The sequence below is a fragment of the Lacerta agilis genome, chromosome 16 (genome assembly GCF_009819535.1).
Source record: "Lacerta agilis isolate rLacAgi1 chromosome 16, rLacAgi1.pri, whole genome shotgun sequence".
In the NCBI taxonomy this organism is placed as follows: domain Eukaryota; kingdom Metazoa; phylum Chordata; class Lepidosauria; order Squamata; family Lacertidae; genus Lacerta; species Lacerta agilis.
In genome coordinates this window covers 34436010-34449839 of record NC_046327.1, presented here as the reverse complement: position 1 = coordinate 34449839, position 13830 = coordinate 34436010, and the positions used below count along the sequence as shown (strand labels likewise).

The window sequence follows — 13830 nt, the reverse complement described above, 5'->3', positions numbered from 1 at the left end:
GAGTGTGCGGGCTGGTGCCCCGGTAGGGCTCCGGAGAGGGAGAATCGCGCGCGCAGCCTCGGCGGGAGCCTGAGTCGCCCCCAGCCTACAGCCAGTTGTTTGCTTTTTCTATATATATGAATGATCTATTTCATGTGTTATTGTTGCAGAATGCACCAATAACCAGAGCCGGATTTAGGTTTTAATGAGGCCCTAAGCTTCTGAAGGTAATGAGGCCCTTTATATATCCAGCTGTCCTTTGTCACAAATTGTCGCTGTTTTTTGTGTTGAATATACAGTATGCTATATGGTAATTTATGGACCTAATGGGTATCTAAAGCCATTTGCATTTAACAAAATATATATTTTATCAAATTAATTGTTGAACTGAAATACAATTAAACAGTGAAAAACACTGTTGCTGTATGTAAGTTTTTTTTAATCTTATATACAATTAAGAAGTATATTAATAGTGAAATATTTATTAAGCTCTAACTGTATGTAGGTTTTATTTCTTTTTTTATCTTATATTTTGGAAATGTACATCCAGGTTTTTTTCCTTTAATTTTTTTTGGGGCCCCCCAAGAGAGTGGGGCCCTAAACTATAGCTTGTTTAGCTTGTACGTAAATCCGGCACTGCCTATACCCATGGTTAAGGTGCAAGGTTTCTAAATGTAGATACCACTGCTAACATTTAAGAACATAATCATAGCCTCCTGGATCAGGCATCCTGGTCTCACAGCGGCTAGTCAGATGCCTCTTGTGGGAAATCAAGGAGCAGAACGCAAGCTTAAGAGCAACCCTTCTCTTCTGTGGTTTCCAGCAGCTGATATTCTGTGGCATTGCTACTTCCAGCTGTGGAGGTAGAGCATAGTCATCATGGCTAGTAGCCACCCATAGCCCTCTGCTCTAGCCATCCAGGTTGGTGGCCATCACTGCCTCCTGTGGGAGCGAGTTCCATGGTTTTCACTATGCACTGCATGAAAAGGTACGGTACTTTCTTTAAGCTGTCCTGAATCCTCTCTAACACATTGTGGGTGTCTTTGAGTTCTAGTGTTAGATTGGAAATACAGGTGTACCTTAAAGGAGCTGCCTGTTAGCAAAGGGGATACCTGGAAAGGCTTTATTTGGCTTTATGTGTTTTAATTTTGGGATGCATTTTAATCGACTGATTGCTTGTTTTTATGCCGCTCTGAGCCCAGCTCCAGCAGGGGAGGGTGGGATACAAATAAAAAATTATTATTATTATGAAGTGTGTGCTAAAGCAAAGTGACAAAATCAAGTTGCTGTTGGGACATTAAGAACATGAGGGTTGCTGGATCAGACCAAGCAGCCACTGTCTCATTTCCCTGTGGCTGAGCAGCTGCTGGAGGAAGCCCAGGACAGGAAGGCAATAGCTTCCGTCTCCTGTTTGCTTCCTTTTGCTAGTAGCTGGCCCTCACCAGCTTACTGCCCCATAACTTTTTCATCATGACCAGCAGCAGCTAGCAGCAGACGCAGCAAGTGGGCCTGGTGACTGGCACTTGGGTTGCAGAAAAATAGGGTGGGAGGCAGGCTTCTCCTCTTAGGTTTTCTAATATGCATAGGATCTGGCCACCGCTTACTCTTCCTCACCCCATTCACATTTGAGAGTTGCTTGGTTTATGCCATTCTCAACGCTTTTCACACTGTCAAGGTAAACTATCAGGAGGATGGCTCTGTAACTGGCAGGATCAGTTTTGTCTTTAAAAGTGTCATGCAGTGCTTCTGATTTAAAGTGTCATCCTTCCTGCTGCCACCCTGATTTCTTTGGGGATGAAGCTTTCTGTTATTCCTTTCTTTATCCTTTATCCAGCACCATTTACTTTTATAAGAAGAAAATTCAAAGTTTGAAGTCCTCTCCAAGAGGAATTGCTCAAGAGAAGCGGCTAGACCTAAGAAAGCAACTGCTTAAAAATTCAGCCTTTGCTCATTTGACTTCTTTTGTTCCTGAACCCAAAACCTTATAGCTCCACTTTTACGTCAATCTAGCTTTCTATCCAGAGAAAGACAGGTTTTATCCTTACTGAACAATGTCACTAGAAATACAGCCTCCCAGGTGGCTAAATTTCTTTTTTTAGCTTTAAAGCGCCATAAGATTTTAATTGATTGTATCGATATGGGGATATCTGTTTAGCTCCATTCTATTGAGGGTTGTTTTCCTTTCCCCCCTCAAAGTTCCTTCAGAGGTTTTTTTAATTCTGTACAAATGTATTTTTTCTGACTGACGGTCGAATAAAAGAATGTATGTATGTTCCTGAACTTCTTTAATGCTTCACCTTCCTTCCTCCGACACACTGATCACAATTTCTCAGCTTTCCTCCCCCATCCTGGTTTTTCACTGACATTTCTCCCAGCATTCTTTTTCACATGCCTCCTCTTTATCTTCTTTTTCCATGCCCTTTACTGTTCTTTATTTTCTTCACTGCCACCCAGTATTTCCTTCCACCTCATTTTTAGCTGGAAACTGGAAGAGCACTGAGACAATGTTTCCTCCTCCTCTCCCTTCACATTAAAGTTAGCTCCTAAATCTTGCAATAATAAACTTGAGCATCATTGTAGCATGCAGATTTACCCAGTCTGTCTGAAAACTCTCTCTCTATATATACTGTATATTTTTCCAAAGTTACACAAGGAAGCTGTGGAATCTCCATTCCATGCTAATGGTATCTTTCAGTATGCAAAGATCAAGGGCAGCAGTTCCAAAAGTAAATACAGTGGTGCCTCGGGTTAAGAACTTAATTCGTTCTGGAGGTCCGTTCTTAACCTGAAACTGTTCTTAACCTGAAACACCACTTTAGGTAATGGGGCCTCCTGCTGCCACTGCGCCGCCGCCCGATTTCTGTTCTCATCCTGAAGCAAAGTTCTGAACCCGAGGTACTATTTCTGGGTTAGTGGAGTCTGTAACCTGAAGCGTCTGTAACCCGAGATACCACTGTACTGGGTTTCTTAGGGAGGCTAAGACAGTTGTCAAGGGTACATCAACAAAAGGAGTATTGTGGCACCGTAAAAACTAATGGATTTATCATGGCATAAGATTTTGTAGACTAGAATCTACTTCATTTAGTGAAGTGGACTCTAGTCCTTGAGAATTTATGCACAATAAAACTGCTAGTTTTTAAGGTGCCACAAGACTGTTTATTATTCATGGATTGTGCTGTAAACAATAAGCACAACCTGTTGAAATGTGTGCTTTCGACACACTTTGAATATAGATTGCTGTTTTCCAGTAACAGTAATTTTCATAAAAGCAGCCTACAGTAATCAAGACTCCACTGAGCCATTAAAAGTTACATGGTGTTTATTTGAATAAAATTTAAAGGAAATCACCAGGATCTTGTTACATATGGTTGGTGATTCTAGCTGCTGCTAGAGTAGTACATAATACATTCACATTAGAGCAGGGTTTCCAGTAGAGAGCTCTCAATCTCTCTCCTTCTACGCACACACCAACACCCACACCCGTTTTGGATGCATAAAAAGTGGGGAGGAGAGGGGAGTTAAAACCTGCCCATGCTTCTGTGGAGGGAGAAGTCCTTGCCTCAAATCAAGTGCAGTTTCAGATGCAAAGTTTTTCAGCTTAGCATTGTAGGCCAAAGATAATTTGCCAGCCAAAACAGGTGGGTGGGCTGCCACACTCCATAGACAGGGCTGGTAGTGCAATCTTGGGGCAATTCTGAACCCAAAAATAACATGTACAGGGGGACAGAAGACAAGTTTTGAAAAACAACCATTTAAGTTTATAGACCGTTTTGTATGCAGCTATAAAAAAAGTTTAACACCAAATGTATCTGCCTTTTATGTCAAGCAGTCCCATACACTTGAGGATTAATAAAGAATAATAGAGTTGGAAGTTGCCCCAAGGGTCATCTAGTCCAACCCCCTGCAATGCAGGAATCTCACCTAAAGCATCCATGACAGATGGCCATCCAACCTCTGATTAAAAGCCTTCAAGGAAGGGAAGTCCATAACCTCTTGAGGAAGACTGTTCCACTGTCAGGCAGCTCTGTCAGAAAGTTTTTCCATATGTTTAGTCGGAATTTCCTTTCTGGTAACTTGAAGCCATTGGTTCAAGTCCTACACTCCAGAGCAGGAGAAAACAAGCTTCTTCCCTCTTCCATGTGACAGCCCATTAGATATTTGAAGATGGCTACCATATCTCCTCTCTGTCTCCTCTTTTCTGGGCTAAACATAGCCAGTTCCTTCAACCACTCCTCATAAGGCTTGTTTTTTCCCCTGCTGCATCACACTGTTGACTCATGTTAAGCTTGTAGTCCGCTAAGATCCCTAGATACTTTTCACATGTACTGCTAATAAGCCAGGCCTCCTCCATCTTATATTTGTGCATCTGGTTCTTCCTGCCTAAGTGTAGCACCTGGCATTTGTTCCAATTGAAATTCATTTTGTTAGCTTGGGCCCAATCTGTTACGGTCATTTTGAATTCTGATTCTGTCTTCTGCGGCATTAGCTACCCCTCTCAGTTTGGTGTCATGTGCAAATTTGATGAGCATTCCCTCAATTCCTTAATCAGAGTCATTTGTAAAGACATTAAACAACAACAGGCCCAGGACAGCACCCTGCAGCACCCCACTGGTCACTTTTCCCGAGGATGTCGAGGAACCATTAATGAGTACTCTTTGGGTTTGGTCAGTCAACCAGCTACAAATCCACCTGTTACCTCATTCAACCTACATTTTACAAGCTTTGTAACGTCACAGTCAAATGGATAACCGCCACCTCTGCATGCTACAAACACTTTAAAGGATATGGAGGGGTGCTATTCAATAAAAAACAAATATAAAGCTGTGATCCTATACACATTTGTTTTTCAATAATTCCTTTTGAGTTCAGCAGACCTTACTTCCCTTGGCCTTCAAGAATTAGTTTCATAATTCTTTAGAGATTGACTCAGGTCTGCCAGGAGTGGGAGACAACAGAAATTAAACGTTTCTTAGATTCCTTCTAGGTGACAATGATAAGAACATTTGACCGGTCTTACCTATACCTAGCCCCCCACCCCCCAGTGCCTCACTTGCAGTCTCTGAAGTATTCTGGCATGTGTGGGGTGTTAGGGGAGGAGTACCACCTCTGGTGGGAGACACCTCATGCTCCTTCTGGGGTAGTTTGTCCACCTTTGGTCCCCACCCTGCACTCAACTCCTAGGAGCTGTCAGCATGCAACAGTTGCCACACCCCAGGAAATGGCTTCAACTGGCTGGCTAAACCAGGTGAGGGTAACTGATGGGTCTCACACCCTTGATGAGTTAGGGACTTCCCCTGCATGTGAAGACAGGCTACAGCGGATTGAGTGGATGAGATCAATAGTGGGTCCAACTGTCAAGAAAGCGGTTTCTGCACGTGCTGTAGAGGGAAATGAGGGGGCAGGTGGGGCTCATCGACCTGGGAAGGTAGCCCATCTAGGAGGAGGACTGATCCTAAACCTCTGCTGCCTTGTGGGATATCTTCGGAAGGAAAGAAGGCTAGGGAGTAACCCTACACAAATCCAGAGTGGAGTCCCTAAGATGGTTGGATGGCACCCTGTAAGCCTCCTTCTAGCAACTCCTGAGCCAAGCTGGGGCCAAACATATTGCTCTGCCTTCCTTTGGATCACATCAGTGAGGCCTTGTCATCTGGGTAGCACAGGACCTCCATACACACTGCCCAGGCTTGCATCCCAGGGAGGTCACTTCAGTGCTTGACACACTAGACTTCACCTCCAGAGGTGCACTCCATTGTCTCTCAAGACAGATGGATGCCAACAACAAAAGAAATTTGGGCCTCAAGCTACAAAAATGTCAGAAAGCTGTGCTCTGATGTGTAGGTGGCAGTTTGTCCGTAAAGCATGAGACCTTTAATCTCAGGGTTGTGAGTTCAAGTCCCACATTGGGCAAAAGATTCATGCATTGTGGGGGGCTTGGACTAGATGACCTTCATGGCCTCTTCCAATTCTACGATTCTATGATAGACTAAGAATGTGAGCTTGCTAGCAGAGACCACTGTGACTTTGCTACATAAGCATGTTTTTTTGGGCAGCAGCAACCAAGTTAGTGGCCTCTTCTTCAATTTCCATACAATTTAAGGCCTGAGGCTTCCTTTCTGCCCCCCTCCCATTTCAAATTCACATTTTCTGACTGACAACACCAGTGGATGGGTGTGAAGAGGGTTGTGGTTGTTTCTAAACCCAACAATAATAAGGAGAATGCGTCTTGGTACAACAGAAAAGGCAGGCCTGTTTATATCTTGGATGGTAGGCTCTGAGGAAGTTCAAAGAACAAGTGAGGAACCTACTGCATTAGTTCTCACTGGGGGGGCATATTTCTGGACAACAACCTTTTCTTTATTTGGGAGCAAGGATAGCTCTTTGGGAACAATCCTTTCTATACGCAGATACAATGACTTATGTATGATAAAGACATTCACCTCTCCAGTATCCAGTCGGCTGAGACCATATCTGGCCCCACACTGGACTTCTAAAGGGTAGATAAGGGCCTTCTCCAAAGAGAAAATACAAATATATTTTAGGAAGAGGGGTGGCGGTGGTATCTAAAAGCTCCTGCAGTTCTGAAACACCTAGAAATCAGGTGAATTGGGGGGGGGTAGTTTATATATCTTTGGGAGTCCAAAGCATTTACTTGGGGGGAAAAGGCCAAAGGCAAGTCTCAGAGAAAGCACATTTCCTTCAAAAGATTTTGCAAGGAACATGAAAGGGCCAGGCCAGATACCTCGCCTCTGTTCCATAAGCAAGTGCAGCACTTAACATATTGGTCCAAGATGGTTATTTTCTATAGCAAGCTGGGCACTGCGCTTGAATAGCTTAGGCCTCCTTCCCATTCTCTCTGCACCAGACCAACAGGCCCAGCAGTCTGTTAAAAGGACTGTGAGGAAGTCAACTGATTCACTCACTTTCCTGCACCTGTGACCTCACATACTCAGACCAGGTATCATGGCTTTTCAGGCACAGGCTGGGTACAGCAATTTACACTGCTTCATAAATAGCCTCTGCCTTTGTTCAGGGCAGAGAAACTTCACACCCATTACATCACATTTGGCGAGATCAAAAGGCAACAATGTTCTGCGCTGGTTCTGGATACCAAAACAGCAGAAGTCAGAGTTTCAAGGTGTGCCGGTAGTCTGAAGCAGCTTCCATGGCACTGCGGCTTTCCAGGCACAAAAAAGACAGAATTGAGACACCGAGTGCAGAGAAGAGTGTGGTCTTTGGCCGAGAATCTCTGCATCCTGCTCAACACACGCTGAAAACGGAGGGGGCCTGGGCCCTGTACTTTTCATGGAAGGCTTTGAGGACAGGCACAAGGTTTGTGAAGGCTGGGCGGAATGAAGCTTCCGATTCCCAACAGTTTTTCATAAGACGGTAAATCTGTAGAAAATGGCAAAGGTTTAGAACAGCACACAGAATAAAAAGTGAAAGAACAATAAGAGAAGGAAGAAAGGGAGAACCAGACTCACCTCACAAGGACAGTCCTTTGGGCTGGGCAGCCTTTTCCCTCTATCCAGTAGCTCTATAAGCCTCAGCACTGTCATTTGTCCCTGAGTTGCTCCAATCATCTCAATGAATTTCTAAGACAACAGGAATAAATATGTTACTGAGCACTTTGAGAAAGAGCCAGGGAGATGCCATTGAGATACATACACATACCACACATGGTCAGCTCTACCAATGGGTGGACCAGCCAGCTGCTTGATAGCTCAGTTGACAGATCATGAGACTCTCTCCCATAATCTATGATTCTTGATGACCACTGTGGTCATCTAGAATCATAGAATTGTAGAGTTGGAAGGGACCCTCAGGGTCATCTAGAACAAACCCCCTGCAATGCAAGAATCTAAACTAAAGCACCCATGACAAATGGCCATCCAACCTCTGCTTAAAAATCTCCAAGGAAGGAGAGTCCACCCAACATGGTTGCATCCTCCATCAGTGCCTGGGGCTGGGGTGTGAAGGAAGAAAAAACCCCACTGTGCCAACCCAGTCCTCATTGCCAATGCCACCAGGTGGGTGCAGGGAACGGGGGTCTGAAGGAATGGAGGCGGGACAGGAGTTGCTGGTGCAGGTGGGCTGTGTACCACACACTGACAAGCTTCGCAGAGCTCTTTTTATTAGCAAGCATATGCAAAATCCACCGGACACATTCAAGACTTTGCCCTTTAACTTCTCCAATCATGAGCTCTCTGGGTGTCGCCCTGTTATTTGCACAACCCGTTCCACCACGTCATGTTCCCATCAGAGGGGGAAAAGAGCAATCCTTTTGCAGAGGAGGCAAAGGGCAAGGACAGCACACAGCACATTGCAAACGAGACAAAAGGTGAAAGATAGGTCATGGCGGCTAGACACGCTGTGGCGTATCTTATGGGGGGGGGTGCCCTGCACCCTGCATCCGCCATCCCTACAGGGGTCTATAACAGACACCCACAGTAAGGTCCAATCGGGAAGCAAACTAAGGTAAGGCAAGTATTGTCAGAACACTGCTGCACACAGGCTCTGTGCCAACTGCAGTCAGCCACGGGGACAGTGTGGGTCAAAGCACCCTGGATTACTGCACTGCAAGCGAAACTGCATAGTCAGTCTCCTGAAGTGCAGCGATCTAAATGTGTTCCAACACACATTAGCTATTTGTAGACTTAAGAGCCCTGCACATTGCAGCACTGCTAAACAAATGCTTTCACCTCCCTTGTATACCCAGCAACTGGACTCACCGCTGGGGGGCTTTGACTAGAATCACAGTGTGTTAACAGCTCATATAAAGTAACTCCAAAGGACCAAACATCAGAAGCACAGTAGAATTTACAGTCCTTCAGGCACTCCACAGCATACCTACAACACAAGGAAAAACAAGAATGCAGAGCCGATGAACAGCAAAATTTTAAAAATGTAAAACTGCATTGCTGTATCAAATAAAGTTTCATCTAGTCCAGAAACCCATCTTCCAATAGGAACATGTTTAATACTTCTAGAAAAACTCACAACAAGGGAATGAAGATTATCTTTTTATCCCCAGTGGATAATATTACCTCTTGAACATGCAAGTTCTATTTAGATATGGCTTCCAGCTAGCTAGCTAGGCAGGTATCATGAGCCACCTTGCTGAATCAGGTCATCTATTCCATTTCTCAGTCTCCAGCAGCAGCCAGACATGTACTTCTAAAAGCTCACAAAGAGGGCATGTACTTTTGACATTCTTCCCTTATTTTGCAGATAGGCTTCTGGTGTTCCCACAGAAGCTGAAGAAGCACACAAGTGCTGCCATTTCCTCCAGTGTCAACCATTTCACGAAAAGCTAAACATACTGCAACATTAACCAGAAGAAAGGATAAAGTAAAAGGACGGCAAATTCTCTTAGACTGCCATTCAAGAGCTTGGGATGTTCATGGGAGTATTGAGAATAACATCTTGCCCCATCTCAGTACTTGATCTTGAGTTACAATGCAGTCACAACCCCTGTAATGTCTGAAAGCCATGACATTTTATGAATGCTTTCTTACCAAAAAACAGGGCTGTCTCCATCTTCACAGACACGGTAATAGTCATGTCCTTCAGGAATAGCTTTGGCAAGACCAAAGTCTCCAATCTTCACTACATTCTCATTCTCCAAGAGCACATTTCTGGCTGCCAGATCTCTGTGGATGTAGCGTAATGAGTGCAAATAAGCCATTCCCTGCAAAGAGCAGATATGGTATTATTCCCCACCAGCTTTGAAAGCAAAGAGGACAAACACTCAGGACTTTACTCTGAATCAGAGGCCCGGATTTTGAATTTTAGCCTATGTGCCTGCTAGACCAGGTGAGTGGCCCATCTGGTCCAGCATGCTGTTCTCACAGTGGCCAACCAGATGCTTATGGGAAACCTACAAGCAGGACCTCAGCGCAACAGCACACTTCCTTTTGCCATTTCCAGCACCTGGTGTTCAGAAGCATCTCTGCCTCTGTCAATGGAGGAAAAACATATCTTTAGTTATCCCCCATGAATTCGTCTATCTTCTTTCAAAGCCATCCAGCTTGGAAGCCATCACTGCGTCTTATGGGAGCAAATTCCCTATGTGGTGTGTGAAGTAGTAGAGTCATACCTTCCACTTCTGTTCAACTTCTGAAAACGTTCGAAAACCAAGGCGCAGCATCTGATTGGCTGCAGGAGCTTCCTGCACTCAATCGGAAGCCGCGTCAGATGTCCAGGTTCCAAAGAACGTTTGCAAACCGGAACACTCACTTGCGGGTTTGCAGCGTTCAGGAACCAAAATGTTCAAATTGCAAAGCGTTTGAGAACCAAGGTACGACTGTACTTTCTTTTGCCTGCCTTGAATCTCTCAGCATTCAGATTCATTAGAGGTCCCTTCTCTCTACACCATTCATAATTTTATACATTTATATCATATTAGCTCTTACCCACATTTTCTCTAAACTGAAAACCCCCTAATATTGTAACTTTTCCTCATAAGGGAGTTGTTCCACACCCTTGATCATTTTGGTTCCCATTTCCCCCCGAACTTTTCCTTTTTGAGGCAAGACAATCCTAACTGTACACATTTCTCTTCCCAGAGCCAAGGAGCAGCCATTAATCAAACCCCGTAGCCTATTTCAACCACAGGAGTCCATGCCTCTTCGAGAACACGACCAATAATCCCAAAACAAAGGAATATTCACTGCACCGGCAGCTACATTAATTTTACACCCCAAGCTGATAGACTTTACCTCACAAATCTGCTGGGCGAAGAGGAGAATGTGGGCCAGGCTGACATTGTGCTTGGGGAGATAATCCCTCAGGCTCCCCAAAGGCACATACTCCATGATAAGCTGCACAAACTTTTCCCCTAGAGTTGGGGAGGAAAAAAATCCAGCAATGATATTACTCCAAAAGGAAGTGTTTTTTACCTTCCCACATTTCATTATCTATAGAAGCCCTGGCATGGGAGCTATCACATATAGGGAAAGAAAACAGCAGGTGGTGACCAATTCAAGGCCGCAGTGTGTAACCATGGTTGGACTGGATTTTTTTTTTAAATAAGTTTTTCCTTGGATAAACAAGGATCGTAAGAATAATAAATGATACAACTAAATAGACCTGGCATAGGCAAACTCAGCCCTCCAGATGTTTTGGGACTACAACTCCCATCATTCCTGACCATTGGTCCTGTTAGCTAGGGATGATGGGAGTTGTAGGCCAAAAACATCTTCTCACGTCATTTGTATAGCACAAAAATAGCACAATAAATTTGCAGTAATATCTGCAACGTATGGTTCATTATTAGCGGTCAGTGCTAAGTTCTTGGCCCATGAATTGGTTCAAAGTTTAGACAATAACGAAGAGGAAACAGGAAAGAACAGAGTTAATGGATAACATTTGACATCACACAAACAAATGCCTAATCAGGAGCCCTTGTGGTTGTGCTTCAATTAAGTTTGAGTAATAGTCATTTTCCCTCTTATGCTATCAATGGATCAATATAAAGTGTTAAATACTGAAGACTGTGGGAGGGGGGTTCAAAGTGAAGATAATTTATGTTTAAATTTAGATCTATGCTCTATGCCTCCAGGGCCATACTTCAGCCATAGAGCATCCGCTTTGCATGCAAAAGGTCCCAGGTTCAACCCCTGGCATCTCCAGGTAGGGCTTGGAGAGATTCCTGCCTGAAACCATGGAGAGCTGCTGCCAGTCAGTGTAGGTAACAATGAGCTAGATGGACCTGATTGAATATAAGGCAGCTTCCTATGTACCTATGGAATTTCTCAGGGTAACTGTGAGAAAGGAATGTGGTAGATGAAAGCATAATCCCATTTGTCATCTCCTGTCTCTCTTCCCCTACCACAAGGCCCTCCTATCAACTGCCATCCAGCCCTCGAGGTGCCAACTCAGTAGATGCCATACCCTGCTCACTGCAGCAGCCCTTGTATTTAACAATGTTCTCATGGTAGAGGGTCTTCAAGATCTCAATTTCTTTCTTCCAGCTTGTCAGCAGCTGCTGGCTGCAGCCTGATTTCAGTGACTTCACAGCTACCATCTCACCAGTACCATCATTGGTGGGATCATAGCAGTATAAGCTCACTTTGCCAAAGTGACCCTAGTAGAAAAAGAGAAGAAACAAACAAGCCAAGAATGAGATATTTCAAAAGGCAAATCATTCTAGCTGCCATCCTGTTAAGAGCCTTCACTGCACCTGGCTGGCATACACCACTTTTTCCAGAAGGTGGACTAATAACACTCTCAGGTAGAACAGTATCTTGCCACACGCCAGTGCAGGAATTAATCTGAGAACAAGATCCACTTCTGCCCACTGTCCCTATCAAGCTCTGCTGACATAGAGATGGGAAGGCCTGGAAAAAAAGGAAAAATGGGGGGACAGGACAGTTTTCTCTCCATTCTTTTTTTTTTTTTTTAACAGCTTTGGAAAAAAACAGGAAAAAACTGCCCCCCCCAATATTTTTCTGGTTTTTTCCAGGCCTTCCCATCTCTATGCTGACATAACACAAATACCGTATTGGCCCGAATATAAGCCACACTTTTTTTTCCAAATTCCAACCATGAAAAGTTGAACTGTGGCTTAAATTTGCGACCTTACAAAAATTGGCTTTTATGATATCGCTGCTGAAGCAGACATACGGTAAAATGGAACCAAAAAATGTTTTCTTGCTGTTTTGCGAGCTTGAAACTGTTGTGCAATTAATTCTAACGTCAATCATCGTTTCCCCCGTATTTTACAGTGCAGTATTGATTTTTTATTTGCATTTACAGTGCTACGAACAGGTGTTTAACCCACTTGCGGGTCCTCTCTAGTACCTGTAGGATTTTCTTCTACATTTGCATTTATGGGTGTGAGTGCCTGTGGAATTTTAAGGGAGCGGCTTATATTCAGGCATTGTCTTTTTTATTTCCCCCCCTTTAATTTTAAAGGTTTGGCTTATATTTGGGTGAGGCTTATATTCAGGCCAATACGGTACTGAATTTCACAAACCAATCTGAACCTTGCAATATTTCCTAAGCACCCCACTACATAACAACAACAGCTTCTGGAATCACCACCGTGCCAGCAATCCTACCTTTCAGAAGCTGGTTGTTTTGACTATATGCAATTTGGTTTAATATATGATCCCACAGAAAGTAACAGCCACACAATTTGTGAGTCTACTGAATTCTACATTTTCCTTGTGAAAAGGTTATCTCAAAGTGTGTTGGGAATCAACATTTTTTGTCTTTAGATTTTTTTCTACAACTGAAACGGATCATTCATTTATCTAAAATATATATTAAAGATTTCTTAAGTTTACAAAAATACATGCATTGTATTATTTTTATTTATTGAATTTATATACCGCTCTATAACCAGAGGTCTCACATACAACCCTATGTCAGAGAGGAGGCTTTGTGTTAACTTTTCCCTGATGATTAGTTTTGTTTGCAAAGATCTATTTCTTGAAGACTGGAGAAGATCCACCACTTGCTGTTGGAAATGGTACAGCCAGGAACAGGTAAATCACAAAGGGCATTGTTCATCTGCTTCAGGTCTTACTTGGTGAGAACTGAAGTAAAGAAATTAGTGATGATGCTTCACTAACAAAGGTGAATTACCTCACCCAGATCTCGAATCTTCTTCAGATAGCGCTTCTGAAAGACAGTAGGGTCAGGTACAGGGAATTCAGTGTACACAGAGCTGATGTCAAGGAGGTCTGAAAAAATAAGAGGAAGGAGCTGAAAAACACCAGGCAAGATTGTACACTGACCAGTGGAAGGAAACAAATGCACTGGATCATCTTAGATATATTTGAGCAGAGCTAGATTTTGGTTCTGTCTTAATTTTTTTGTTCCCCATTTAAGCAAACCATCAACTTC

At 43.6% G+C, this 13830-nt stretch overlaps 1 protein-coding gene across 4 annotated transcripts in view; it reads right to left on the bottom strand.

Annotated features, from left to right (window-relative positions):
- Positions 1 to 6678: 6678 nt before the first annotated feature.
- TYK2 (tyrosine kinase 2) overlaps positions 6679 to 13830 on the bottom strand; it is a 48195-nt gene continuing 41043 nt past the window's right edge. For 3 of the 4 annotated variants that reach the window (XM_033172819.1, XM_033172821.1, XM_033172818.1), the window contains exons 18-24: positions 13570 to 13667; positions 11872 to 12064; positions 10698 to 10816; positions 9495 to 9667; positions 8709 to 8826; positions 7461 to 7571; positions 6680 to 7371 (exon numbers count right to left, since the gene is read on the bottom strand). In XM_033172819.1, the coding sequence (XP_033028710.1) occupies positions 7237 to 7371; positions 7461 to 7571; positions 8709 to 8826; positions 9495 to 9667; positions 10698 to 10816; positions 11872 to 12064; positions 13570 to 13667 (947 nt within the window). In that variant the 3' untranslated portion in view covers positions 6680 to 7236. Of the gene's footprint in view, positions 7372 to 7460; positions 7572 to 8708; positions 8827 to 9494; positions 9668 to 10697; positions 10817 to 11871; positions 12065 to 13569; positions 13668 to 13830 lie in introns of all 4 variants that reach the window. The other variant, XM_033172820.1, reaches the window with a different exon arrangement.